Source organism: Abramis brama (genome assembly GCF_963993115.1).
Source record: "Abramis brama genome assembly, chromosome: 6".
NCBI lineage: Eukaryota > Metazoa > Chordata > Actinopteri > Cypriniformes > Leuciscidae > Abramis > Abramis brama.
The window spans coordinates 46,318,752-46,340,476 of record NC_139968.1 but is presented as its reverse complement, the minus strand read 5'-3'; the positions used below and the strand labels follow the sequence as shown (position 1 = coordinate 46,340,476).

Sequence of the window (21,725 nt, the reverse complement as noted above, 5' to 3'; positions counted from 1 at the left end):
CATACATTTTGGAGCCAGGGGAGCAAAGAAAACACATAAAATAAATAAAAACATTCATAAAAATGGACCTTTGTATCCAAATTAATTACAAAAGTCTCCTTATTCACACTGTTATCATACTTTAAATATCCAAAAATACCCCAAATTAAAGAGTACCTTTTCCTTAATAAACACAGTCACCTCATACCATAACTTTTTCACGGAAGGTTATTGTGATTGGTGATCGCGGGTGACGTCACTCGCCTCGGCCCCGCCCCCCGCGCGCGCTCATGAAGCTGAAGCGAGCGCGTGAGAGTTCAGGTAGATGCTCAACAACTGCGTCTCCTCATCATCATCATCATCATCACTCCGGTAAGACTGGCTTCTTCTTTCATATGAATTATCATGTCTCTGAGAGCTCACACGTGATCATATTTCTGTTTATTCTAAACTCAGTATTTCAACTGTTGTGAATATTTTGACATTAAATGTTAAACGCTAAAGAGAACGACATTAAAATACCAAAGAAAAATGTAAATGCATTCTCAAAATGTATATAAATATATATAAATGAATATAAAAATATATAATTATTCTTAACTACTCAAATGTGTGTTAACAAATGATCTGGGTAACATTATATCGTGTAATAATGTTTGTCAATGTTGTTAAGTGACGCTTTATTAGTTAAAGTGTTAATGCATTAGCTAAAATGAACTATTTTTAAAGCATTCATTAGACTTTGTTTTACTGTTAGTAAAACTATAACTTACTTAATATCGCTTGCTCATGTTTTTAACAAATAACATTTGATAATGTATTAGAGCATGTTTCAATTACTATTAATTAAGATTAATAAATGCTAGAATCATTGTTCACTAATAGTTCATATACTGTAACGTTAAAGTGAAGTGATTCCGGATATTAAATGCATTAACCCACATAGAGAGGTCAGAGGTTAGAGATCAAAACTCTTCTCAGAAACGCACTGGGATTCATTAGTGTGACCGACCGTGACCTTCTCCACCTTTATATAAGATGAAGATTATGAACATGTGGTGGTTTCTGTGATTAATATGACAGATGTGTGTGTTTCAGGAGTCGGTTTGTGAAACTCGAGCCGCGATGGGTCGGAAGGAGATCAACTGCAGCTGGAAGAAGATCACCAACAACATCAAGGAGATCTTTGACTTCAAGGAGGTTCTGGGATCGTAAGTATGGAGCGTTTCACGAAGATCGCTGTGATTTTATGACGAGACACTGAAGTTTCCTGAGTCAGGAATCAGCTGAGGGTGTTTTTGCGAGCTTGAGCGCTATTACAGGATCAGAAGCTTTACTGCTCAGAGGAGACACATGCGTCTGAGCCTGAGACTCAGATTAACGGATTGAGGACCAGGGGACATCTTTATCAATGAAGCCGTTCATCCTATTGAAAAACACCCGGAGGAACCGTTTAGCACTAATGCAGAATATTATTCCATGCTTTATTCATCATTTTGAAGTTTTAAGACGCATTACAGAGCAATCTGATATGTTATAAAACTTGAAGAGGCACGATTATCTAGGGATCAGCCACTATATCGGTATCGGCCGATATCGGTTCATTTTTAATGTTATCGTTATCGGCCCGATAAGTATGTATTATTTAATATTTAATTATGTATTTATTAATAAATAATGTATTACTTCCTTCAGCTGAGACGCTTCATGTCTCCACTGTTCAACATGATGGTTTTAAAATGCTTGAAATATGATTGAAATCACTTTAAAAAAGAAAAATACGGTAAAGTACAACATGAGCAGCGCAAGTCTGTCATATCGGCTTCATTAAATTATAACGAGAACATCATAATTGTGTGTTTAGGACGTGGCTTTTAATGGTGAGACTTTTGTTTTTGTATCAGGCTCTCAAAAATATTATAAAAATTTTGATTTTAGGTTTATCGGCCAATATATCGGTTATCGGCTTTCAAATATAAAGAATCATCGGTTATCGTATCGGTCAAAATTTTAATATCGGTGCATCCTTACTATTATCTCCTATGGCACTTTATGAAGGGTTATGAAGCATTATGAGGCACTATGAAGCTTTTTGAAGTGTTATGAGTTGTCATGAATTATTACAAAGCGTTCTGAAATGTAATGAAGCTTTAAGAGGCATTTCAAGCTCTTACAACAGTTTATGAAGGGTTATAAAGTTTTATGAAATATTAAAAAATCAGTGTGGAACTATAAGGTGTTTGGAAGCTTTGTAAGGCTTTACTGAACCATTATGAATCATTGTAAAGTGTAATGAAGCTTTATGAATCTTCATGAGCTGTTATTAAGGGTTATTAAGTGGGCCAAAATGCTATGATGCTTTAAGTCATTATACAGTAAGTTCTTATGACAGTTTATGAAGGGGTATGAAGCTTTATTGGGTGTTATGAAGCTTTAATAGTCAATGTACAGTAAGCTCTTATAACACTTTATGAAGAGTTATGAAGTATAATGAGATGTTATGAAGTATTATGAGGCACTATAGGTTTGCAAGGCTGTACTGAACTATTACAAGGCATTGTGAAGTAAAAGGTCCTTATGAGGGGTTATGAAGCTTTCCGAAGCATTATAAGATGTTTTGAAGCTTTATGGGGCACTATAAGGAGTTATGAAGCTTTGTAAGGCATAACAAACTATTATGAGGCATTGCAAAGATTTATGAAGCTTTATGAACCATTACAATATTATGATGCTTTAAGAGGTGCTATAAACTCTTATGACACTTTGTGAAGGTTCATGAAGCTGAGGTTTTATGAATATGAAGCTTTATGTAATGTTATAAATCAGTATGAGACACTATAAGGTGTTAGAAAACTTTGTAAGGCATTACTGAGGCATTTTAACGTGTTATGAAGAATTATAAAGTGGGCAAAATGCTATGAAGCTTTAAGAGGCATTATAAGCTCTTATGACACTTTTTAAAGGGTTTTGAATGAAAGCAGGTTTAATTATAATCATGTAATTACAGAGCATTTCAGAATGTTATGAAGCTTTATGAAGCACTCTTACAGTTATGAAGTGTAATGAGCTGTTATGAAGCTTTTTGAAGTGTTATAATGCTTTATGGGGCACTATAATGTGTTAGGAAGCTTCATATGGTAAACTGAACTATTATGAGGCAGTGTAAAGTAATATGGATCTTTATGAAGTGTTATGAAGCTTTATGAGTTGTTATGGAGCATTACAAAGTGTTAAAAAATGTTATGAAGCTTTTTATAGCCACTATAAACTCTTATGAAACTTTTTGAGGGGTTAGGAAACATTATGAGGTGCTATGAAGCTTTTTGAAGTGTTGTGGAACTTCACAGGAATCTATAAGGTGTTATGTAGCTTTGTAAATTATACTGAGCCATTGTGAGGTATTGTGAAGACGGTTTATGAGTTGCTATGAAGCATTTTGTAACACTGCGACACGTCACGACACATTATGAAATCTTGTGATACTTTATGTAGCAGTATGAAGTGTTATGAGATGTTTCGAAGCATTATGAGGCACTACAAAATAATCTGCATTATAATGCACCAGAAGCCGTTATGAAGCTGTACGAGACAGTATAAGGAGTTTCAAAGCTTTGCAAGGCATACTGAGGAATAGAGAAGAATTAATGAATCATTATGAAGTGTTATGAAGTGTTATAAAGCTTTATGAGTCATTATGAGGCGTGCAGTTTTGCAAGTTGATATTCAGAAATGCTTGTCAGGAGTTTGTTGGTCATGTGAGCATTAGTGAGTCATCTCTCTCTCTCTCTCTTGTTTTGACACCTGTCAATCTTCATCAGCAGGGGAATGACACAGACATCAGAGAACATCCTGACACTAGTTAATTAAAGGATTATCGAGACGGTGAATGTAAGTGTGTTTACGAAGCTACACCAACACGGGGTCAAATCTGTCTCCAAAAGAGAACTAGATCTAACGAATCTTTGTTAAATTTTCTTGTGAATTCTTGTTAATTATAGATGAATTATTCATAACGTCTAGAATGAGTGTCATAATTGGCCCCTGCACACATTCATGTGGATTACAGCATTGATTTAAACTAAAGCATTACAGATTTGACTTCAAATAATCATTCGATCATCATGTTCTCAATCGCAGTCTGTGATAATCTCTGCTGTAGGAGTGTGTTTTCACACACACATGGTTTGACAATGTGACAAACATGATGAGGACATTGCCAGGTGGTTTCTGTGTTGTTCTGGGCGGTTGCAAGGTATTTCTAAGGTGTTCTGGATTAGATGCATTGTGGGTAATGAGTCGTGAGGGGCGGTACTGGGTCTCTTACGTAACGCTCAGTAATCCTTGTCCTAGGACAGCTATTTAAGATAGACCAGGTGAGTTGAAGTCTTTAATGAACAAGCTGGACACACACACAGCTGTGCCTTGTGCTGATAGATTAGTGCTGATCTCAACCTCACTCGCTGGGGCTTCAACATTCATGTGTTTCTGCAGGGGCTCGTTTTCTGAGGTCTACCTGGTGAGAGAGAGAAAGACCGGGAATTTCTACGCCCTGAAGTGTGTGAAGAAAAAACAGCTGCACCACTCCAACCTTGAGAACGAGATCAAGGTGCTGAAGAGGTACGAGACAAAACAAGACACAAACAAGAAATATAATCATCAGAGATCCTGATCACAGATTACAGACCATAAACAATACAGGTCATTAACATAAAGACTACAGAACAATATCATCAATACAGCAAACATCACAGGCCATTAATATAAAGACCATAAGCCCAATCACAGTCATTTTGGCATCATTCCATTAACTTTGTTGATGCAGTATGTGAAAACAGTTTCGCCTATCGACACGAAATCTATTTGATTTTGGTGAAAATTGGACCAATGGTCTAGGAGGAGTTCAAAAATGTAGGTTTTCAAAAAAGATCAAAATGGCGGACAGGAAGTTTGGCTAAATTTGACAAAATTGGTATCTATGTTCTTAGCATGACCCAAGGAATCTATTAAGTTTCATTACAATAAGATAATTTAGTCAAAGGTTTTTAGCATTTTTGGAAATTTTGTTATAGCTTTTGACCACAGGGTGGCGCTGCCCGGAAACTTTTTGAGCACCATCAGGGCATGGTGTCGAAGACACAAGCCAAGTTTTGTAAAGAAACGCCAATGTTTGTAAAATATAGCATTTTACGACAAAATTCAAAATGGCCGACACCCCAAATGGCCGATATGGGAAAATTGGGTATTGTTCGAGTTTTGTGATTTTTTTTTTTGGCCAAATCTTTCACAAGTTATAAGCAAAAAGAGCCATCTTTCATATCTCCTGACCACTAGGTGGCACCACGTGGAAACTGTGCAGGCAGCCTCAGGTCATGGTTGTCATAACACACACCAAGGCTGAATCCAAAAAAATCACAGAACTCTCACTGGTGCAGCATGCCAAGTTGAACGATACCCAATTTTCCCATATCGGCCATTTTGGATGACGGCCATTTTGGGTGTCGGCCATTTTGGGTGTCGGCCATTTTGAATTTGGTCGTAATATGCTATATTTTACCTAACATTGGCGTTTCTTTACAAAACTTGGTATGTGTCTTCGGCACCATGCCCTGAAAGTACTCAAGAAGTTTCCGGGCAGCGCCACCTTGTGGTCAAAAGTTATAACGAAAATTCCTATTCACAGACGCAAACATTACAGATTAAAAACTACAGACCACAAATACCACAGACCATTAACACAAACACGCCTGACTCCACATATAGACCACCAACCCCTAAAACTACTGACACAACACTACAGACCAACACCAAACACCATGTTCTGGATTCTGAAGTCTCTCTCTTTCTCTCTTTCAGGATAAAGCATGATAACGTGGTGGGACTGGAAGATTTCTACGAAACGAGAACACACTATTACTTGGTCATGGAGCTGTACGTGTTTGATAAAGCCTAAAATATACACACAAGCAGTCTTTCAGCATGTGTATTAACTCGTACATGTTTGGGTGTCTGTGAAGGGTGTCGGGCGGAGAGCTGTTTGACCGTATTCTGGATCGAGGGGTTTTCACGGAAAAAGACGCCAGCCGTGTGATCAAACAGGTCCTGGAGGCCGTTTCCTACCTGCACCAGAACAGCATCGTCCACAGAGACCTGAAGGTGAGAGAGCTTGATCTTCTAATCCATCTTCTGTTGAGGTTTTAATTAAAGACGACCTATTATGCGTTTTACACGTTCAACTCTCATGGAAAGTTCTGCAAAGTTCCAGTTATTCTCTATATAAGCGTCACTGTTTCTAAAATCTCCCTGAAACGCCTCCATTGTAGTCTTGAGTTTCTTCCGGGAACGAACACGTCACAATATTCCTCATTTAAATAATTCATGTGCAGAATAAAGGGGCGGGGCCTGGTTGAGTTAGTTAGTAGTGTGTTAAACTGGCGGTTATAGTAAGGGGCGGGACATTTCCCAAACACACTCGAAGCGCTCGACCAATCACAACACACTGCTCCAGTCGACCAATCAGAGCACAGTGTGCTTTTCAGAAGGAGGGGCTTCACAGAGACAGGAACTAAACAGGGGTGTGTTTCCCGTAAAACGACGTAACTCACTGCTTTACTACTATAGTACGATAGATCATTGAAGAAATCAACTAGCGAGTCTCGACTGTTTCCCGAAACCATACTGTCGCACATTGGTCGTTCAACAACGTTGGTTAATGATGTCACACAGGTGGTGGAGTAATAACTACTGTTAATGAATCTGTTTGAGATCAAATTAATGCTAGATGTTTTACTATAAATTACGGACATGTCATCTGAGGACTATTTTTCATTTTGCTTTATTTCCAGATTCAATCATAGTCTCGTTCTTACGCACTAGAGATCGTTCACACATGCGCACTCTTCAAAAACTTTGCTTTAAATCTTTTGACAAATTAAAAGACGTGAATTACATTTGCATGTATTCTAAATAAAAGATACAGATTGTACTGAATGTCAGCTTGATTATTTTGCTCAGGATAAGGATTTATTGAGTCCACATGTCATGCAAACTAGAAACTCTGCTTCAAGAAAAACTGTTATAGTAGAGCCTAAAACTAATATCAATGGTGTAATAGGTCCTAAATGTTATTAATGTCCATTGTTTTATCCGTCTGTAGCCGGAGAACCTGCTGTACTACAGTCCAGAGGAGAACGCCAAGATCATGATCAGTGACTTCGGTCTGTCGAAGATGGCAGATCATGGCGTGATGTCCACGGCCTGTGGAACACCAGGATATGTTGGTACGAACACTTTTACTTCTCATTATGGTGATGATTCTCATTACGGTGATGATTCTCATTACGGTGATGATTCACATTACGGTGATTATTCTCATTACGGTGATGATTGTCATTATGGTGATGATTCTCCTTATGGGTGATGATTGTTATGTATATGGGTGATGATTCTCATTACGGTGATGATTCTCCTTACGGTGATGATTGTCATTACGGTGATGATTGTCATTACGGTGATGATTCTCATTATGATTCTCATTACGTTGATGATTCTCATTACGGTGATGATTCTCATTATGATTCTCATTACAGTGATGATTCTCATTACGGTGATGATTCTCATTACGGTGATGATTCTCATTATGATTCTCATTACGGTGATGATTCTCATTACGTGATGATTCTCATTACGGTGATGATTCTCATTACGTGATGATTCTCATTATGGTGATGATTCTCATTATGATTCTCATTACGGTGATGATTCTCATTACGGTGATGATTCTCATTACGTGATGATTCTCATTATGGTGATGATTCTCATTACGGTGATGATTCTCATTACGGTGATGATTCTCATTACGGTGATGATTCTCATTACGGTGATTATTCTCATTACGGTGATGATTCTCATTACGGTGATGATTCTCATTATGGTGATGATTCTCATTACGGTGATGTTTCTCATTATGATTCTCATTACGGTGATGATTCTCATTACGGTGATGATTCTCATTACGTGATGATTCTCATTACGTGATGATTCTCATTATGGTGATGATTCTCATTACGGTGATGATTCTCATTACGTTGATGATTCTCATTACGGTGATGATTCTCATTACGGTGATGATTCTCATTACGGTGATGATTCTCATTACGGTGATGTTTCTCATTACGGTGATGATTCTCATTACGGTGATTATTCTCATCAGCTCCTGAGGTTCTGGCTCAGAAACCCTACAGTAAAGCAGTGGATTGCTGGTCTATCGGCGTCATAACGTACATTCTGTGAGTCTGCCGTCATTACACACACTCTTGAGATCCGGTCAGGTGTGTTTTTCCTCAAACGCTGATCTCTTCATGTGTTTGTTTAGGTTGAGCGGCTACCCGCCATTTTATGAGGAGAATGAAACACGCCTTTTCTCCAAGATCATGAAGGCAGAATATGCGTTTCACTCGCCATACTGGGACGACATCTCTGAGTCATGTGCGTCTGAAACACTTTACACACGCTGTTATTACTGCCACCTGTAGGCCATCAGCTGCAGTACAACATCAAACATGGGTCTCTTTATAAATGTTAGCGTGTATTCTTAGTATGTTAAAGGTGCATTTTGTAATATTTAGGAGGATCTGTTGACAGAAATGCAATATCATATTCATAACTATGTTTTCAGTGGTGTATAAAGACCTTACATAATGAACCGTTATGTGTTTATTAGCTTAGAATGAGGCACTTCTCTCTACACACACCGCGGGTCCACTTACATCGACATGTTTCTACAGTGCCCTGAACGGACAAACGCGTTTCGTCACTATGTTGTTCTTCATGATAAGAAGCGAGCTAAAGTCAGCGAATAAAACACTGACAAAATGATGAACAAGTCACAATAATATTCGCTTATCGTTTTACTGAATAATTAAGTAAACCTAATTTCTTAATTGATCTTTGTAAAGAAACCTCATTGTTTAACTGGCTACTCTCTGCTGTCTCAGACGATGACATCACTTCCTGTCGGCCACCGTAACTTCTGTTGGGAGCAATTCACAACCTCACCACTAGATGCGCTAAAACTTACACACTGCACCTTTAATGTTAGTATGTATTGAAAATCTTGGTGAATAATATCTGGTTTGTCCTGTTTTCTGCAGCGAAGGACTTTATCAGACACATGCTGGAGAAAAACCCTAATAAACGCTACACAACTGAACAAGCGCTCAGTCATCCATGGTGAGAAACACCTCGGAGAATCCCAGTACAGTTTTACAGCCAGTTTATATGTGGACTGATGAACTGAGTCACAAATAAACATGATTAACATATTGAATCATGAAAAAAAAAACTGCAGATCACGATTAAACAAATATACAACCTGCTTCATCAATAAACATTCTGATTCATTACTATATTGACTTATTAATAATCAAACATGATGATTCATAAATAAATGTACTTATGTGTGAATTAACAGACAAATGTTTATGAAAAACTTCATGGATAAACGAATGCATAGGAATATGCTGATTCATAAATAAATATACAGATTAATGAATAAACATTAATTTTGCAATAAGCATGTTGATTCATGGATCATGCACTATGATTTTTGGATCATGCACTATGATTTTTTTTATTCTATCAATCAATAAATTCCACTAGAAACAAACTTTGTTGTATTATTTTATTTTAATACTGTGAAGCTGCTTTGATACAATCTGTATTGTGAAAAGCGCTATACAAATATACTTGATTTGATTTGATTTGATTTGATTTATGATTCATGAAAATCACATGATGAATAATCATTCATGAATAAACAAATGTATAAATTAATATGCAGATTCATAAATGTATGAATAAACATGCTGGTAAACATGCATGAATAAATTAGCTGTTGTTCTCTTTATGCAGGATTATTGGAGACACAGCGCACAATGACAATATTATTCAGTCTGTCTGTGAGCAGATGCAGAAGAACTTTGCCAAATCCAAGTGGAAGGTGAGAGAGCAGATCACACACACCCTCCAGGGCTGTCAAAGACAATCTTTAATTTCGAATATTTGTCGAATTTAAAAACAAACTGCACATTCGAATTTGCACAAATAAACAAATAAACAACCTGATTTCTCAATAAACATACTAATTCATTACCAGATGGACCTATTAATAATCAAACATACTTTATCATGAATAAATGTTTTTTTTTATTATGAAATGCTTCATAAACTAATGCATAAAAATATGATGATTCATAAATAAATATACTGATTCACGAATAAACATTATTTTGAAAAAAACAATGTTGATTCATGAATAAACTGGTTCATGAAACTACATGTTTGATGAATCATATTTATGAGTAAATAGATAAAAGCTTGCTGAAAGATAAAAAGATAAAAACTGTCACGAATAAACATGATTAACATATTGAATCATGAAAAAAAAAAAAAGTAAATACTCGCTCAATATGTAGATGTAGAGAGTAGAAGTGAGTGTTTCTGAATGCCAGTTTGCTGTTTTGTGTTGATGTAGTTCATTACGCTGTGTGTTGAAGTGTGTTTTCTCAGGTTACTGATGCACTTACATAATGTGCATGCAAGGAAAATTAGGTTACAACAGTGCATAAAACTAAGGAAATTATATTTTATTTAAGAACAATTGTTTCAAAATTTAAAGCACTTTAAAAAGTGAACGTCATTTCATTTGAATAAAAGATGCGAAGCTTGATTTGTTTTATATTTGCTTATTGCGCCCTCTTGTGGGCTTAGGCGACAATACAGCACTTTTTTCCCTTTAACATTAAGTATTGCCTTTAGAATTCGAATATAATTTGAATTCTGCTAATATTTAAGAAAGAAATTCGAATTTAGCTTTTCAGACATTTTGACAGCCCTAATACACTCATCCTGTGTCACTGTGTGAATGACTCAGTGTCTATAATATTCAAGTATTCATTACTTAAATCAGCTCATTGTTTCTGCATTACATTATTACATTTTTAAATGAATACCTTTTTCGCTAACTGCGATTTTGTATATGTACATTTCTGAAATACATAACTTAAGACAGTTTCCCCTGATAACAGATCACTGTAAATTGTAATGCGTAAAGCTGCTTTGAAATGATGTGTATTGTGAAAAGCGCTACACAAATATTGAATATATGAGCATGTGTGTGTTTTAGCAAGCCATCAACGTGACGGTGGCGGTCAGTTACATGCGACGTCTTCAGCTCTCTCACACTGACCCTGAGGTCACGACCCTGAGCCCGACCCCGCTGATCGAGGTGCTGGACGTCTCGTCTCCAGGCCCCGCCCCCAGCGAGCTGGACACCAATGGGAACCCCTCGTGCAGTCACATGACCCTGTCGCCTCACGCTGATGTCATCAGGGGGCATGGCCCGCTCAAGGCCTGCAACAGCGAGCCGATGCATGCGCTGGTCATCTCTGAGACCGGTCAACACGCGTACCACTCGGAGTCGGATCTGTGTGCGTCAGACTGCGCCGCTAACAGGTGATGCTAGCGTCAAATACTGCGCCAGATAAATTGATATGTCTCTCATGTTCGTTCACCATCCTGGGCCATTTTCACTGAACAATGCATTCTGGGGTTCATAAAGAATTCGTGCAGTCATGCCTATGAACTTGACCCAAAAAATAGAAAAATCGAACAACATAATGAACATCACAATTCCCAAAGAGCATGTCTAGTTTTACGGTTATTCCATGTTCAAATCACAAATTTGAGAAAGTTAATACAAAAAACTTAAGTAGCAAAAACTATGTTTGATTCATTTCAATGAATCGATTCCTAACGGACTCAAGTAGTTGTTTCGTAAATTCAACTCAGTGAATCAACTTATTTGATTCTGTGAATTGATTTATTTGTTTAGCTGAAATATCAATGAATCAATTCATAACTCTGATTCAGTGAATCAAGTAGTTGTTTCGTAAATTCAACTCAGTGAATCAACTTATTTGATTCTGTGAATCGATTCAGTTGGATGTTTCAAATGAGCAGGTGAATCAAATAGGCCTATTCGCTGATTCTCAACTCCCATTCTATGATTCATTGGCATCATCACTATAAAATGTTTCCTCAAGTCTCCATGTGGCATGTAAATAGTTTAATGCAACAAGTGTTGATGATTATTGCTGTTTATGGCTTATAAATGTACATAAATATACGTACATGTAAATACTTATTTAAAACATGCTTTTATAAGTGATTGTACTGTTTTCAAGGCCTCATGAGTGTGTTCTGTGTGTTTCAGGTCGGACAGGATGATGTGTGGCTCAGATGGGCGTGGCCAGACCCTTCAGACCGGCGTTTGCTCCCTGATGTAATCGTCTGATTGACAGCTGTCAATCAAATGAAGTGAGTATCCACTCAGGCCTCCGCTTTAACCGTAACGTGATCGTGAAGGTGTGTGTGCAGGGTTTGAAATGAACATCCGCCAAATGCAGGTAAAAATGAACTGTGGCGGGAAACACTGTCAAATTTCGAGCCAATCTGGCGTATTAGTTATTATGTTTACTCACTTTGCTGGGGAAGTTCGTGTAAGACTCTCTCTCTCTCTCTTCTCTCTCTCTCTCTCTCTTCTCTCTCTCTCTTCTCTCGTCTCTCTCTCTCTTCTCTCTCTCCCTCTCTTTTCTCTCTTCTCTCTCTCTCTTCTCTCCTCTCTCTCTCTCTCTTCTCTCTCTCTCCCTCTCTTTTCTCTCTTCTCTCTCTCTCTTCTCTCCTCTCTCTCTCTCTCTTCTCTCTCTCTCTCCCTCTCTTTTCTCTCTCTCGTCTCTCTCTTCTCTCGTCTCTCTCTCCCTCTCTCTCTCTCTTCTCTCGTCTCTCCCTCTCTCTATTCTTTCTCTCCCTCTCTCTCTCGTCTCTCTCTCTCCCTCTCTCCTCTCTCTCTTCTCTCTCTCGTCTCTTCTCTCTCTCGTGTCTCTCTTCTCTCGTCTCTCTCTCCCTCTCTCTTTTCTCTCTCTCTCCCTCTCTCCTCTCTCTCTTCAATCTCTCTCCTCTCTCTCTCTCTTCAATCTCTCTCCTCTCTCCCTCTCTCTCTCTCAGATGGTGTTTATCTGAGCGTCGGCTCGTCCCGTCACACGTCGGAGCCACAGACCGGGTCAAACGAGTGCCAATCGCACACACACATCCGCTTCTCAAAGCTTCATCTCGGACTGGACGACGTGTCCGTGTGAAGAGACTGAGAGCGTGAGACCGTACGCTCTGTTTGTCGTATTATTTCACCTACTGTCTGCATATACATGTACAGTAGTCATATTTACACCCGTGGTGGGCTGATCAGGGTGCATCATGGGAAGGGCGGATCACATGTGCCACAGCTGTGTGTTTGAGTGTGTATTAATACTGAAGGACTCGGCTTAAATATTATTTTCTTATTTAAGGACTTATTTATCTTTGCTGTTATAATCTCTATGTTTGTGTTTTATATGTGCGTATAAGATCATTGTATCTAATTTCATTAAATGTGTATTATCACAGACCCCTGCTGTAATCATAAACAAAAACATCAAATAAAACTATTTACACACCAACTTCAATGTGGGCCAGTTTAATTCAACAAATTCAACAACATTTTGAGCAAAAAGCTGAGAAAATCAAGTTTGTTCAAAGACAATAATGTGTCATCAGTGTTACTGTTGTGTGTTAGTTGTGTGTCATCAGTGTTACTGTTGTATGTTAGTTGTGTCATCAGTGCTACTGTTGTGTGTTAGTTGTGTGTCATCAGTGTTGTGTATTAGTTGTGTGTCAGTGTTACTGTTGTGTGTTAGTTGTGTGTCATCAGCCCTGGCACATGTCTAGACTGTTGTGTGTTGTGTGTTAGTTGTGTGTCATCAGCCCTGGCACATGTCTAGACTGGTGACTGTTGTGTGTTGTGTGTTAGTTGTGTGTCATCAGCCCTGGCACATGTCCAGACTGTTGTGTGTTGTGTGTTAGTTGTGTGTCATCAGCCCTGGCACATGTCCAGACTGGTGACTTTATAGCGAATGTCGTCTCTGAGTTTCTCCACTATGGCGTCCAGGCCGGTCAGTCGCGAGCCGTTCTTCTCCAGCTCCGTCGCTTGCTGCCGTATGGACGCTTCTTTATCTGAGAGACACAAACAACACAAGCGGTTACCATGGGTAATGTGTGTGTGCATGACATTATGGGATGGATGTTTTGATTTTATTATAAATTGCATTTAAAATTTAACTTAGTACCAAAACCAGTTTTTGTGTTGAGTTCATTCAACTGACTCTGATTCAGTGAATCGATTCCTAACGTATTCAAACAGTCAGTGAATCGACTCATTTGATTCACAGATTTGAATAAATAAATCAAATCGACTCACTGAGTCAATTGAATGCACTAATTGATTCAAATGAACCGATTCAGTGAATCAAATACTGATTCAGAACTCTGATTCAATAATTTGTTCACATCATCTCTCTAAAATGTCTCGCAATCACTCACAAACCACACAAACGGTAATGTGTGTGCCTGACATTATGGGATGGATGTTTTGTGGGCGTTACCTTTCAGAGCCTTCATGATGTCAGAGGTGTCCGTCATCAGAGACTCCGCCTCCTCCTGTAGCTTTAGTAAACGAACGCCATCTTCCCCTGCCTGAGTGTTTTCAGCCGCGGCTTGTTTCAACCGCTCTAACTCGTCTTTTAACGCCTCCAGCTCCTACAAACACATTTGTTACCATTTTTCTATAATCATTTGTTAACAAACAAGTATTCATTACTTCAATGAGCTCATTGTTTCTGCATTAAATTTTTACGTTGTTTAAAATAATAAATTTTTCGCTAACTGTGATTTTGTATATGTACATTTCTGAAATACATAACTCAGTTTCCTCTGATGACAGATCACTGTAAACTGTAATATGGACTCATGCACTTTCTGTAAAGCTGCTTTGAAATGATGTGTGTTGTGAAAAGCTGTGTATTGAATAGTTGTGTGTGTGTCAGTACCTCTGCGGCCTGGTCGGCCTCGTCTTGAGCAGAATTTGCCTGATCTTGAGCATCGTTCGCCAGCGCTGTTCCTGTCGTCACGTCGTTCCTCAAAGTGTCCACCAGGGGGCGAATCTCATTCATCAGCCCTGAAATACCCACAATCCCCTTCTCAGCGGGAGCCAGCACGTCCTCTATCTGAGAGAGAGAGACGATAAATCTAGGTTAATTTGAGTTCTGAGGTCGTTCCTGTTGTTTCCGCACACGTGACTCGAACTGACCCGCTCGATGTCTTTCTTAACGTTGTTGGCGATGTCGACGCTCTGCTGGATTTTGTCCTCCAGGTCGTCAAAAATATTCTCGTTTTCATCCATCGCTTCCAGAAGACTCTCGCCGTCCTGCTGGATGCCAAACGCTGCGTCTCTGCAAACGACCAGTCAAGAACATCAGCCAAATACACATAGATATATCAGCAATGAGGCACTCGAGGCTGTGCTGTGTGGGGAATAAGTCACGAGGTGTTGTTAGGCTCGACACGAAGCAGAGTCACGATTATTCGCAATACATCACTAGCCTCGAGTACCTTATTGCTTTTATAAAACGGTCACCGCACAATACAAATATTAAAGCCAAAAAAACATGCATCAATGCAACTTTCATGAAGTTAAATCACTAAAAGACTTCCTTCCGCTGGAAAAAATAGTCCCTGACCGTGAACAGCAGCAGAAGTTACACACATTATTTCACCGATGGCGGCAAACACTGTCTTTATGAGTCAGTCAGTAGAGAAGACTTTTACATTGAAAGGACTGAAATATTATTATTTTTTAGGACTGAAACTTGTGAACACAGAGAAGCAAGACGCCACTGATAAATGACTAGCGTGTCACGGCACAAGAACACTTCTTAACTGGTAAAAGGACAAGATATCGCAGCGGACATTCAAACCGATTTTTTATTATGAATGAAGGAAAATGCTATGTCTACTGTAAATGCAGGAACACTCGCTTACTCGACCTCTCACAATACTCTACTCTATAAGCTTCAATGAACAATATTGTTGAGAACAAGTATATGTTTACGTTGCTAAGAGTGGTTGCTAGGGGTGTTGTGTAGTGATACATAGAACCGTTGGGTGAAACGCTTTATCGCGAATAAAACACAGCTATTGACCAATCAGTGTGTGTACCGTGTGTGTGTGTGAGTGTGTGTGTAGCGTGTGTGTGTGTACCGTGTCTCGCGGGCGGTATCCAGCAGGCGTCTGGCGTTCTCCAGCTGCGGGCCGCTAGTCGTCAGGACGCTGCTGCTGTCGGGCACTGAGGCCGTCAGATCCTGCAGATCCTTCAGCTTCTGCTTCAGCTGATCCAGACTCAGAGGCAGCCGGGCCTCCAGAATAGCCTCACACACTCGCTGGACCTGCTCTGGGTCTGACTGAGGCTCTGAGGGGGTGACAACACAGCGCTTTACAGCACCACACTACATACTACAGCGCTTTACAACACACTACATACTACAGCGCTTTACAACACACTACATACTACAGCGCTTTACAACACAGCGCTTTACAGCACACTACACACTACAGCGCTTTACAGCACACTACACACTACAGCGCTTTACAACACACTACAGCGCTTTACAACACACTACACACTACAGCGCTTTACAGCACACTACACACTACAGCGCTTTACAACACACTACAGCGCTTTACAGCACCACACTACATACTACAGCGCTTTACAACACACTACATACTACAGCGCTTTACAACACACTACATACTACAGCGCTTTACAACACAGCGCTTTACAGCACACTACACACTACAGCGCTTTACAGCACACTACACACTACAGCGCTTTACAACACACTACAGCGCTTTACAACACACTACACACTACAGCGCTTTACAGCACACTACACACTACAGCGCTTTACAACACACTACAGCGCTTTACAGCACCACACTACATACTACAGCGCTTTACAGCACACTACATACTACAGCGCTTTACAGCACAGCGCTTTACAGCACACTACACACTACAGCGCTTTACAACACACTACAGCGCTTTACAACACACTACACACTACAGCGCTTTACAACACACTACACACTACAGCGCTTTACAGCACACTACACACTACAGCGCTTTACAACACACTACAGCGCTTTACAACACACTACACACTACAGCGCTTTACAGCACACTACACACTACAGCGCTTTACAACACACTACACACTACAGCGCTTTACAGCACACTACATACTACAGCGCTTTACAACACAGCGCTTTACAGCATACTACACACTACAGCGCTTTACAACACACTACAGCGCTTTACAACACACTACAGCGCTTTACAGCACACTACACACTACAGCGCTTTACAGCACACTACATACTACAGCGCTTTACAACACAGCGCTTTACAGCACACTACACACTACAACGCTTTACAGCACACTACACACTACAGCGCTTTACAGCACACTACACACTACAGCGCTTTACAGCACACTACATACTACAGCGCTTTACAACACAGCGCTTTACAGCACACTACACACTACAGCGCTTTACAACACACTATAGCGCTTTACAACACACTACACACTACAGCGCTTTACAGCACACTACAGCGCTTTACAGCACTACACACTACAGCGCTTTACAGCACACTACAGCGCTTTACAACACAGCGCTTTACAGCACACTAAACACTACAGCGCTTTACAGCACACTACATACTACAGCGCTTTACAGCACACTACACACTACAGCACTTTACAGCACACTACACACTACAGCGCTTTACAGCACTACACACTACAGCGCTTTACAACACAGCGCTTTACAGCACACTACACACTACAGCGCTTTACAGCACACTACACACTACAGCGCTTTACAACACACTACATACTACAGCGCTTTACAACACACTACATACTACAGCGCTTTACAGCACACTACATACTACAGCGCTTTACAGCACACTACACACTACAGCGCTTTACAGCACACTACACACTACAGCGCTTTACAGCACACTACACACTACAGCGCTTTACAGCACACTACATACTACAGCGCTTTACAGCACACTACATAATACAGCGCTTTACAGCACACTACGCACTACAGCGCTTTACAGCACACTACGCACTACAGCGCTTTACAGCACACTACATACTACTTTATTCTAGAGCTGCTGTAAAGCCAAAACAATCTCTGTTACTTCTATTTCCTATTATCACTTTAAAGCTGCTTTGGAAAAATCTATATTGTTAAAAGCGCTATATAAATGAAGATGACTTGACTTGACTACAGCGCTTTACAACACCACAAACTACAGTACTGTACTGCAGCTGCTCAATGCCACACTACATACTACATCCTGACTGCAGTATGCATACTATATATAGTAAGTAAATCCTTTTTTATTTACATACTGCTTCACATACTATTTTATGAATAAATTCATGGTATATACTTCACAGTGTACAGCATGTCAAAATAAAGTTAAAGCAATGACACGTGTGTGTTTGTGTGTGTGTGAGTGTGTTACTGACCTGACAGGAAGTCCCTCAGTGTGTTGATGAAGTCTTTGGTGTCTTTCAGGTCTCCGTCTACGTCGGCTTGCACCTGCTTGATCTGATTGGCCAGACTGTCAGTGGACAGTCGCACCCTATTGGCCGCATCGTCAGCTTCCTGTATCTGTTTTTTCAGAGAGTCAACGTAAGTCAATGTAAAAATCAAAACGGACTAGTCTTATTAGTCTTTCTAGGTGGTCATATGTGTTTGTACCATCTTTATATTTCACAATTTCAATTTTTATTTTCATAATATAACTAATATTTCTCACAATTGTGACTTTTTCATTTTTTTATTAATGTAATATTTACTTGTGTATAATGTTGTTATTTTTACATGTAATGTTTATAATTTAATATTTGTTTATTTGACAATTTATCAAAATATTTATTATTAATTTATTTTTTATTCAATATTTACAAGTGCAACTTTTAATTCTTATAATTGCATCTTTATGTTTCCCAATATCATTTTATTTATCATAATTTTTTGGCTTGTTTAACATTTAACATTTAATTTAATAAAAAAAATTTTTTTTACCCATTTAATTTTTATTATTGAACGTTTACTTCTTTATAATGTTTTTAATTTTTATATGTAAATAGGTATAAATAAGATATAGTAAAATGGGTGGTACCTGCGCGGCTGCTTGTGTGATCTTGTCGTTGAGCTCCTGTAGTTTGGCCTTGACCTCGTCGGCGTCCTGAAAGGCCTTGTTGGCATTGGGCAGTGCTCCTATGCAGGCGTCCTCCGCTCCACAAGGGGGCGCTCCGTCGGGAGGACACAGGTTGCCTCCGCAGCGCTCTGGAGTGCAGGGCTCCACGCGATCACTGCCACAAACCTATTAAACACACCTTTACTGACCCGTTCATCTGGAACTAACTCTTTCCGTTATTTAGCTCTTTAGCGATTATCTCACCTTGGTGGCTGTGGGAGTCAGATTGGGTCGCGTCTCCAGATCCGTCTTCAGTTTCTGCAGGTCTTTGGTGTTTCCGGGCTGCAGGGCGTTCAGGCCACTCAAGGCGTTTTCTCGCATGCCCTCGGACTTCTTCAGGGCGTCTTTGGTGGCGTCGGCTCGCTTGATGGCGTCGGTCGACTTCTCATACGACTTCTGAATGGCGTAGAAGTCACCTGAGAGTGAAAAAGTTTCCATTGGAATCGAATACTTGAGGTCAGGAATCGGATACTTGTTATAAAATGTAAATATTGATTCCTATTGATTCGATAAGAATCGGAATCGATAAGCAGAATCGAAATCGGAATAGTTAAAATTCAAACGATACCCAACGCTAATTAGCTATCATGCTACAGAATGATCAATCAAGAATCATACGCTACAGATACGCACTGGCGTTGGTGGATCCGGCGGCGTTGGTGAAGGCGTCTCTGCGGCTGAAGTACTGCAGACTCAGAGACGACAGGAGCGACTGCAACTCGTCCAGCTCTCGCTCCAGCTCTCGGTCCTGAGGCTGAAACGGCAGAGCAACACCCTTCATCTGGGACCTGGAGGAGCAGAGCCACAGCAGCTCATGTTTAAATCAACTGATGAAGCTTAGTTGAAGTGTGTGTGTGTGTATGTGTGTGATGGGTAGGTTTAGGGGTCGGGTTAGTGTGTGTGTGAGATGGGTAGGTTTAGGGGTCGGGTTAGTGTGTGAGTGTGTGTGTGTGTGTGTGTGTATGTGATGGGTAGGTTTAGGGGTCGGGTTAGTGTGTATGTGTGTGTGTGTGTGTGTGTGTGTGTACCGGAGCGTGTTGAGTCTCTGCAGGGCTTCGGTCAGGGCGCGGCTGGACTGCGGGGGAACAGACACGGACTTCTGGATCAGTGCGAGTGTGTCCTGGAGTGTGTGGATCCTGCGGCTCGAGTCGCTAGACGTCGGTCGTCCACTAGAGGACAGCAGGGAGTTGGAGAGACGCTCCAGATTGAGCGTGAGCTCCTGCAGACGCGTGTTCATGCTGAAGAAGCAGGACGGGCAGGCCGGGCATTCTGGGAAACTGGCGCAGTGGCCGCGGGCGCAGACGTCACAGCGAGGGCCGGTAATGCCGGGTTTACAGCGACACAAGCCCGTGCGTTTATCGCAACCGCCCGACTCTGTGCCCGAACGCTCGCAGTCACACGCTGACACACACACCATCAGGACACTTTCAGTATTACATTGTTTCAAACACAACATATACATTAAATGAATAAATATTTAATAAATATAAATCTAAAGATAAATATAAATATTAAATTGTACTACATAACATGACTAAAATATTAAAATATTATTATAATATTGAATAAACAGTAAATGAGAATTACATTTCACATATAAACAAAATAATTGAAATTTTTTATAAAATATGAATGTTAAATTGGCAGTTTAACACAATAAATAAAGCTATATAAAGCTATATATAACATGAATAATAAATTAATAACAAATGAAATAAACTACCATTAAATTGCATATTTAAAACATACATTATATGCTAAAATGTTCAATTAAATTAAATGTATTTTGTTTTCTCTGTCTCTAGGTTGTTGTGTTGATGTCTTTAGCCAAAAACTAATTTTCACCTAGTGGACAATAAAACTAACTAACTAACTAACTAACTAGCTAACTAACTAACTAAATAACTAACTTGCTAACTAACTTACTAACTAACAACTAACTTACTAAATTACTTACAAATTACTAACTACTAACTAATTTGTTAACTAACTACTAACTAACAAAGTTACAGACAAACTTACTAACTTGTTAACTAACTAACTTTTTAACGTAACCTAACCTACTTACTAACAAACAAACGAACTTACTAACTAACTTACTAACTTAACTAACTAACTTACTAACTAACAAACTAATTAACAACTAACTTGCTTACTAACTAACTAACTAACCAACCAACTAGCCAACTAATTATCAACTAACAAACTTACTAACTAATTTGTAAACTAACTTACTAACAAACTTACTAACTAGATTACAAACTAACTAACAACTAACTAACTTGTTAACTAATTAACTTACTAACAAAGTTACTAATTACTAAATAACTAACAAACTTACTAACAAAGTCACTAACTAACTCACTAACAAACTTACTAACTAACTAACAACTAACTTACTAACTAACAAACGAACTTACTAACTAACTTACTAACTTAACTAACTAACTTACTAACTAACAAACTAATTAAC

General features: G+C 39.4%; 2 protein-coding genes across 2 annotated transcripts in view; one reads left to right on the top strand and one right to left on the bottom strand.

Moving 5' to 3' along the window:
- Positions 1–283: 283 nt before the first annotated feature.
- Positions 284–13,529, top strand: camk1ga (calcium/calmodulin-dependent protein kinase IGa). Its single transcript, XM_084116066.1, has 13 exons — positions 284–351; positions 1,078–1,190; positions 4,471–4,596; positions 5,833–5,907; positions 5,994–6,132; positions 7,133–7,256; positions 8,189–8,264; positions 8,351–8,463; positions 9,129–9,207; positions 9,889–9,976; positions 11,162–11,490; positions 12,251–12,354; positions 13,042–13,529. Exons 2-12 carry the CDS (start codon positions 1,105–1,107, stop codon positions 12,321–12,323), a joined length of 1,308 nt encoding a protein of 435 aa, XP_083972192.1. The 5' UTR covers positions 284–351; positions 1,078–1,104; the 3' UTR covers positions 12,324–12,354; positions 13,042–13,529.
- lamb3 (laminin subunit beta 3) overlaps positions 13,521–21,725 on the bottom strand; it is a 19,001-nt gene continuing 10,796 nt past the window's right edge. Inside the window, exons 14-23 of the mRNA XM_084116065.1 lie at positions 20,281–20,653; positions 19,886–20,040; positions 19,457–19,668; positions 19,175–19,378; positions 18,516–18,660; positions 16,165–16,372; positions 15,215–15,356; positions 14,955–15,131; positions 14,511–14,664; positions 13,521–14,082 (exon numbers count right to left, since the gene is read on the bottom strand). Coding sequence (XP_083972191.1) covers positions 13,943–14,082; positions 14,511–14,664; positions 14,955–15,131; positions 15,215–15,356; positions 16,165–16,372; positions 18,516–18,660; positions 19,175–19,378; positions 19,457–19,668; positions 19,886–20,040; positions 20,281–20,653 — 1,910 coding nt within the window. The 3' untranslated portion in view covers positions 13,521–13,942. The remainder of the gene's footprint in view (positions 14,083–14,510; positions 14,665–14,954; positions 15,132–15,214; positions 15,357–16,164; positions 16,373–18,515; positions 18,661–19,174; positions 19,379–19,456; positions 19,669–19,885; positions 20,041–20,280; positions 20,654–21,725) is intronic.

Coding starts and splice junctions, on each gene's coding strand:
- camk1ga (XM_084116066.1), top strand. CDS start 1,105: ATGGGTCGGAAGGAGATCAACTGCAGCTGGAAGAAGATCACCAACAAC. Junction 1,191..4,470: donor TTCAAGGAGGTTCTGGGATC/GTAAGTATGGAG, acceptor GTGTTTCTGCAG/GGGCTCGTTTTCTGAGGTCT. Junction 4,597..5,832: donor GAGATCAAGGTGCTGAAGAG/GTACGAGACAAA, acceptor TCTCTCTTTCAG/GATAAAGCATGATAACGTGG.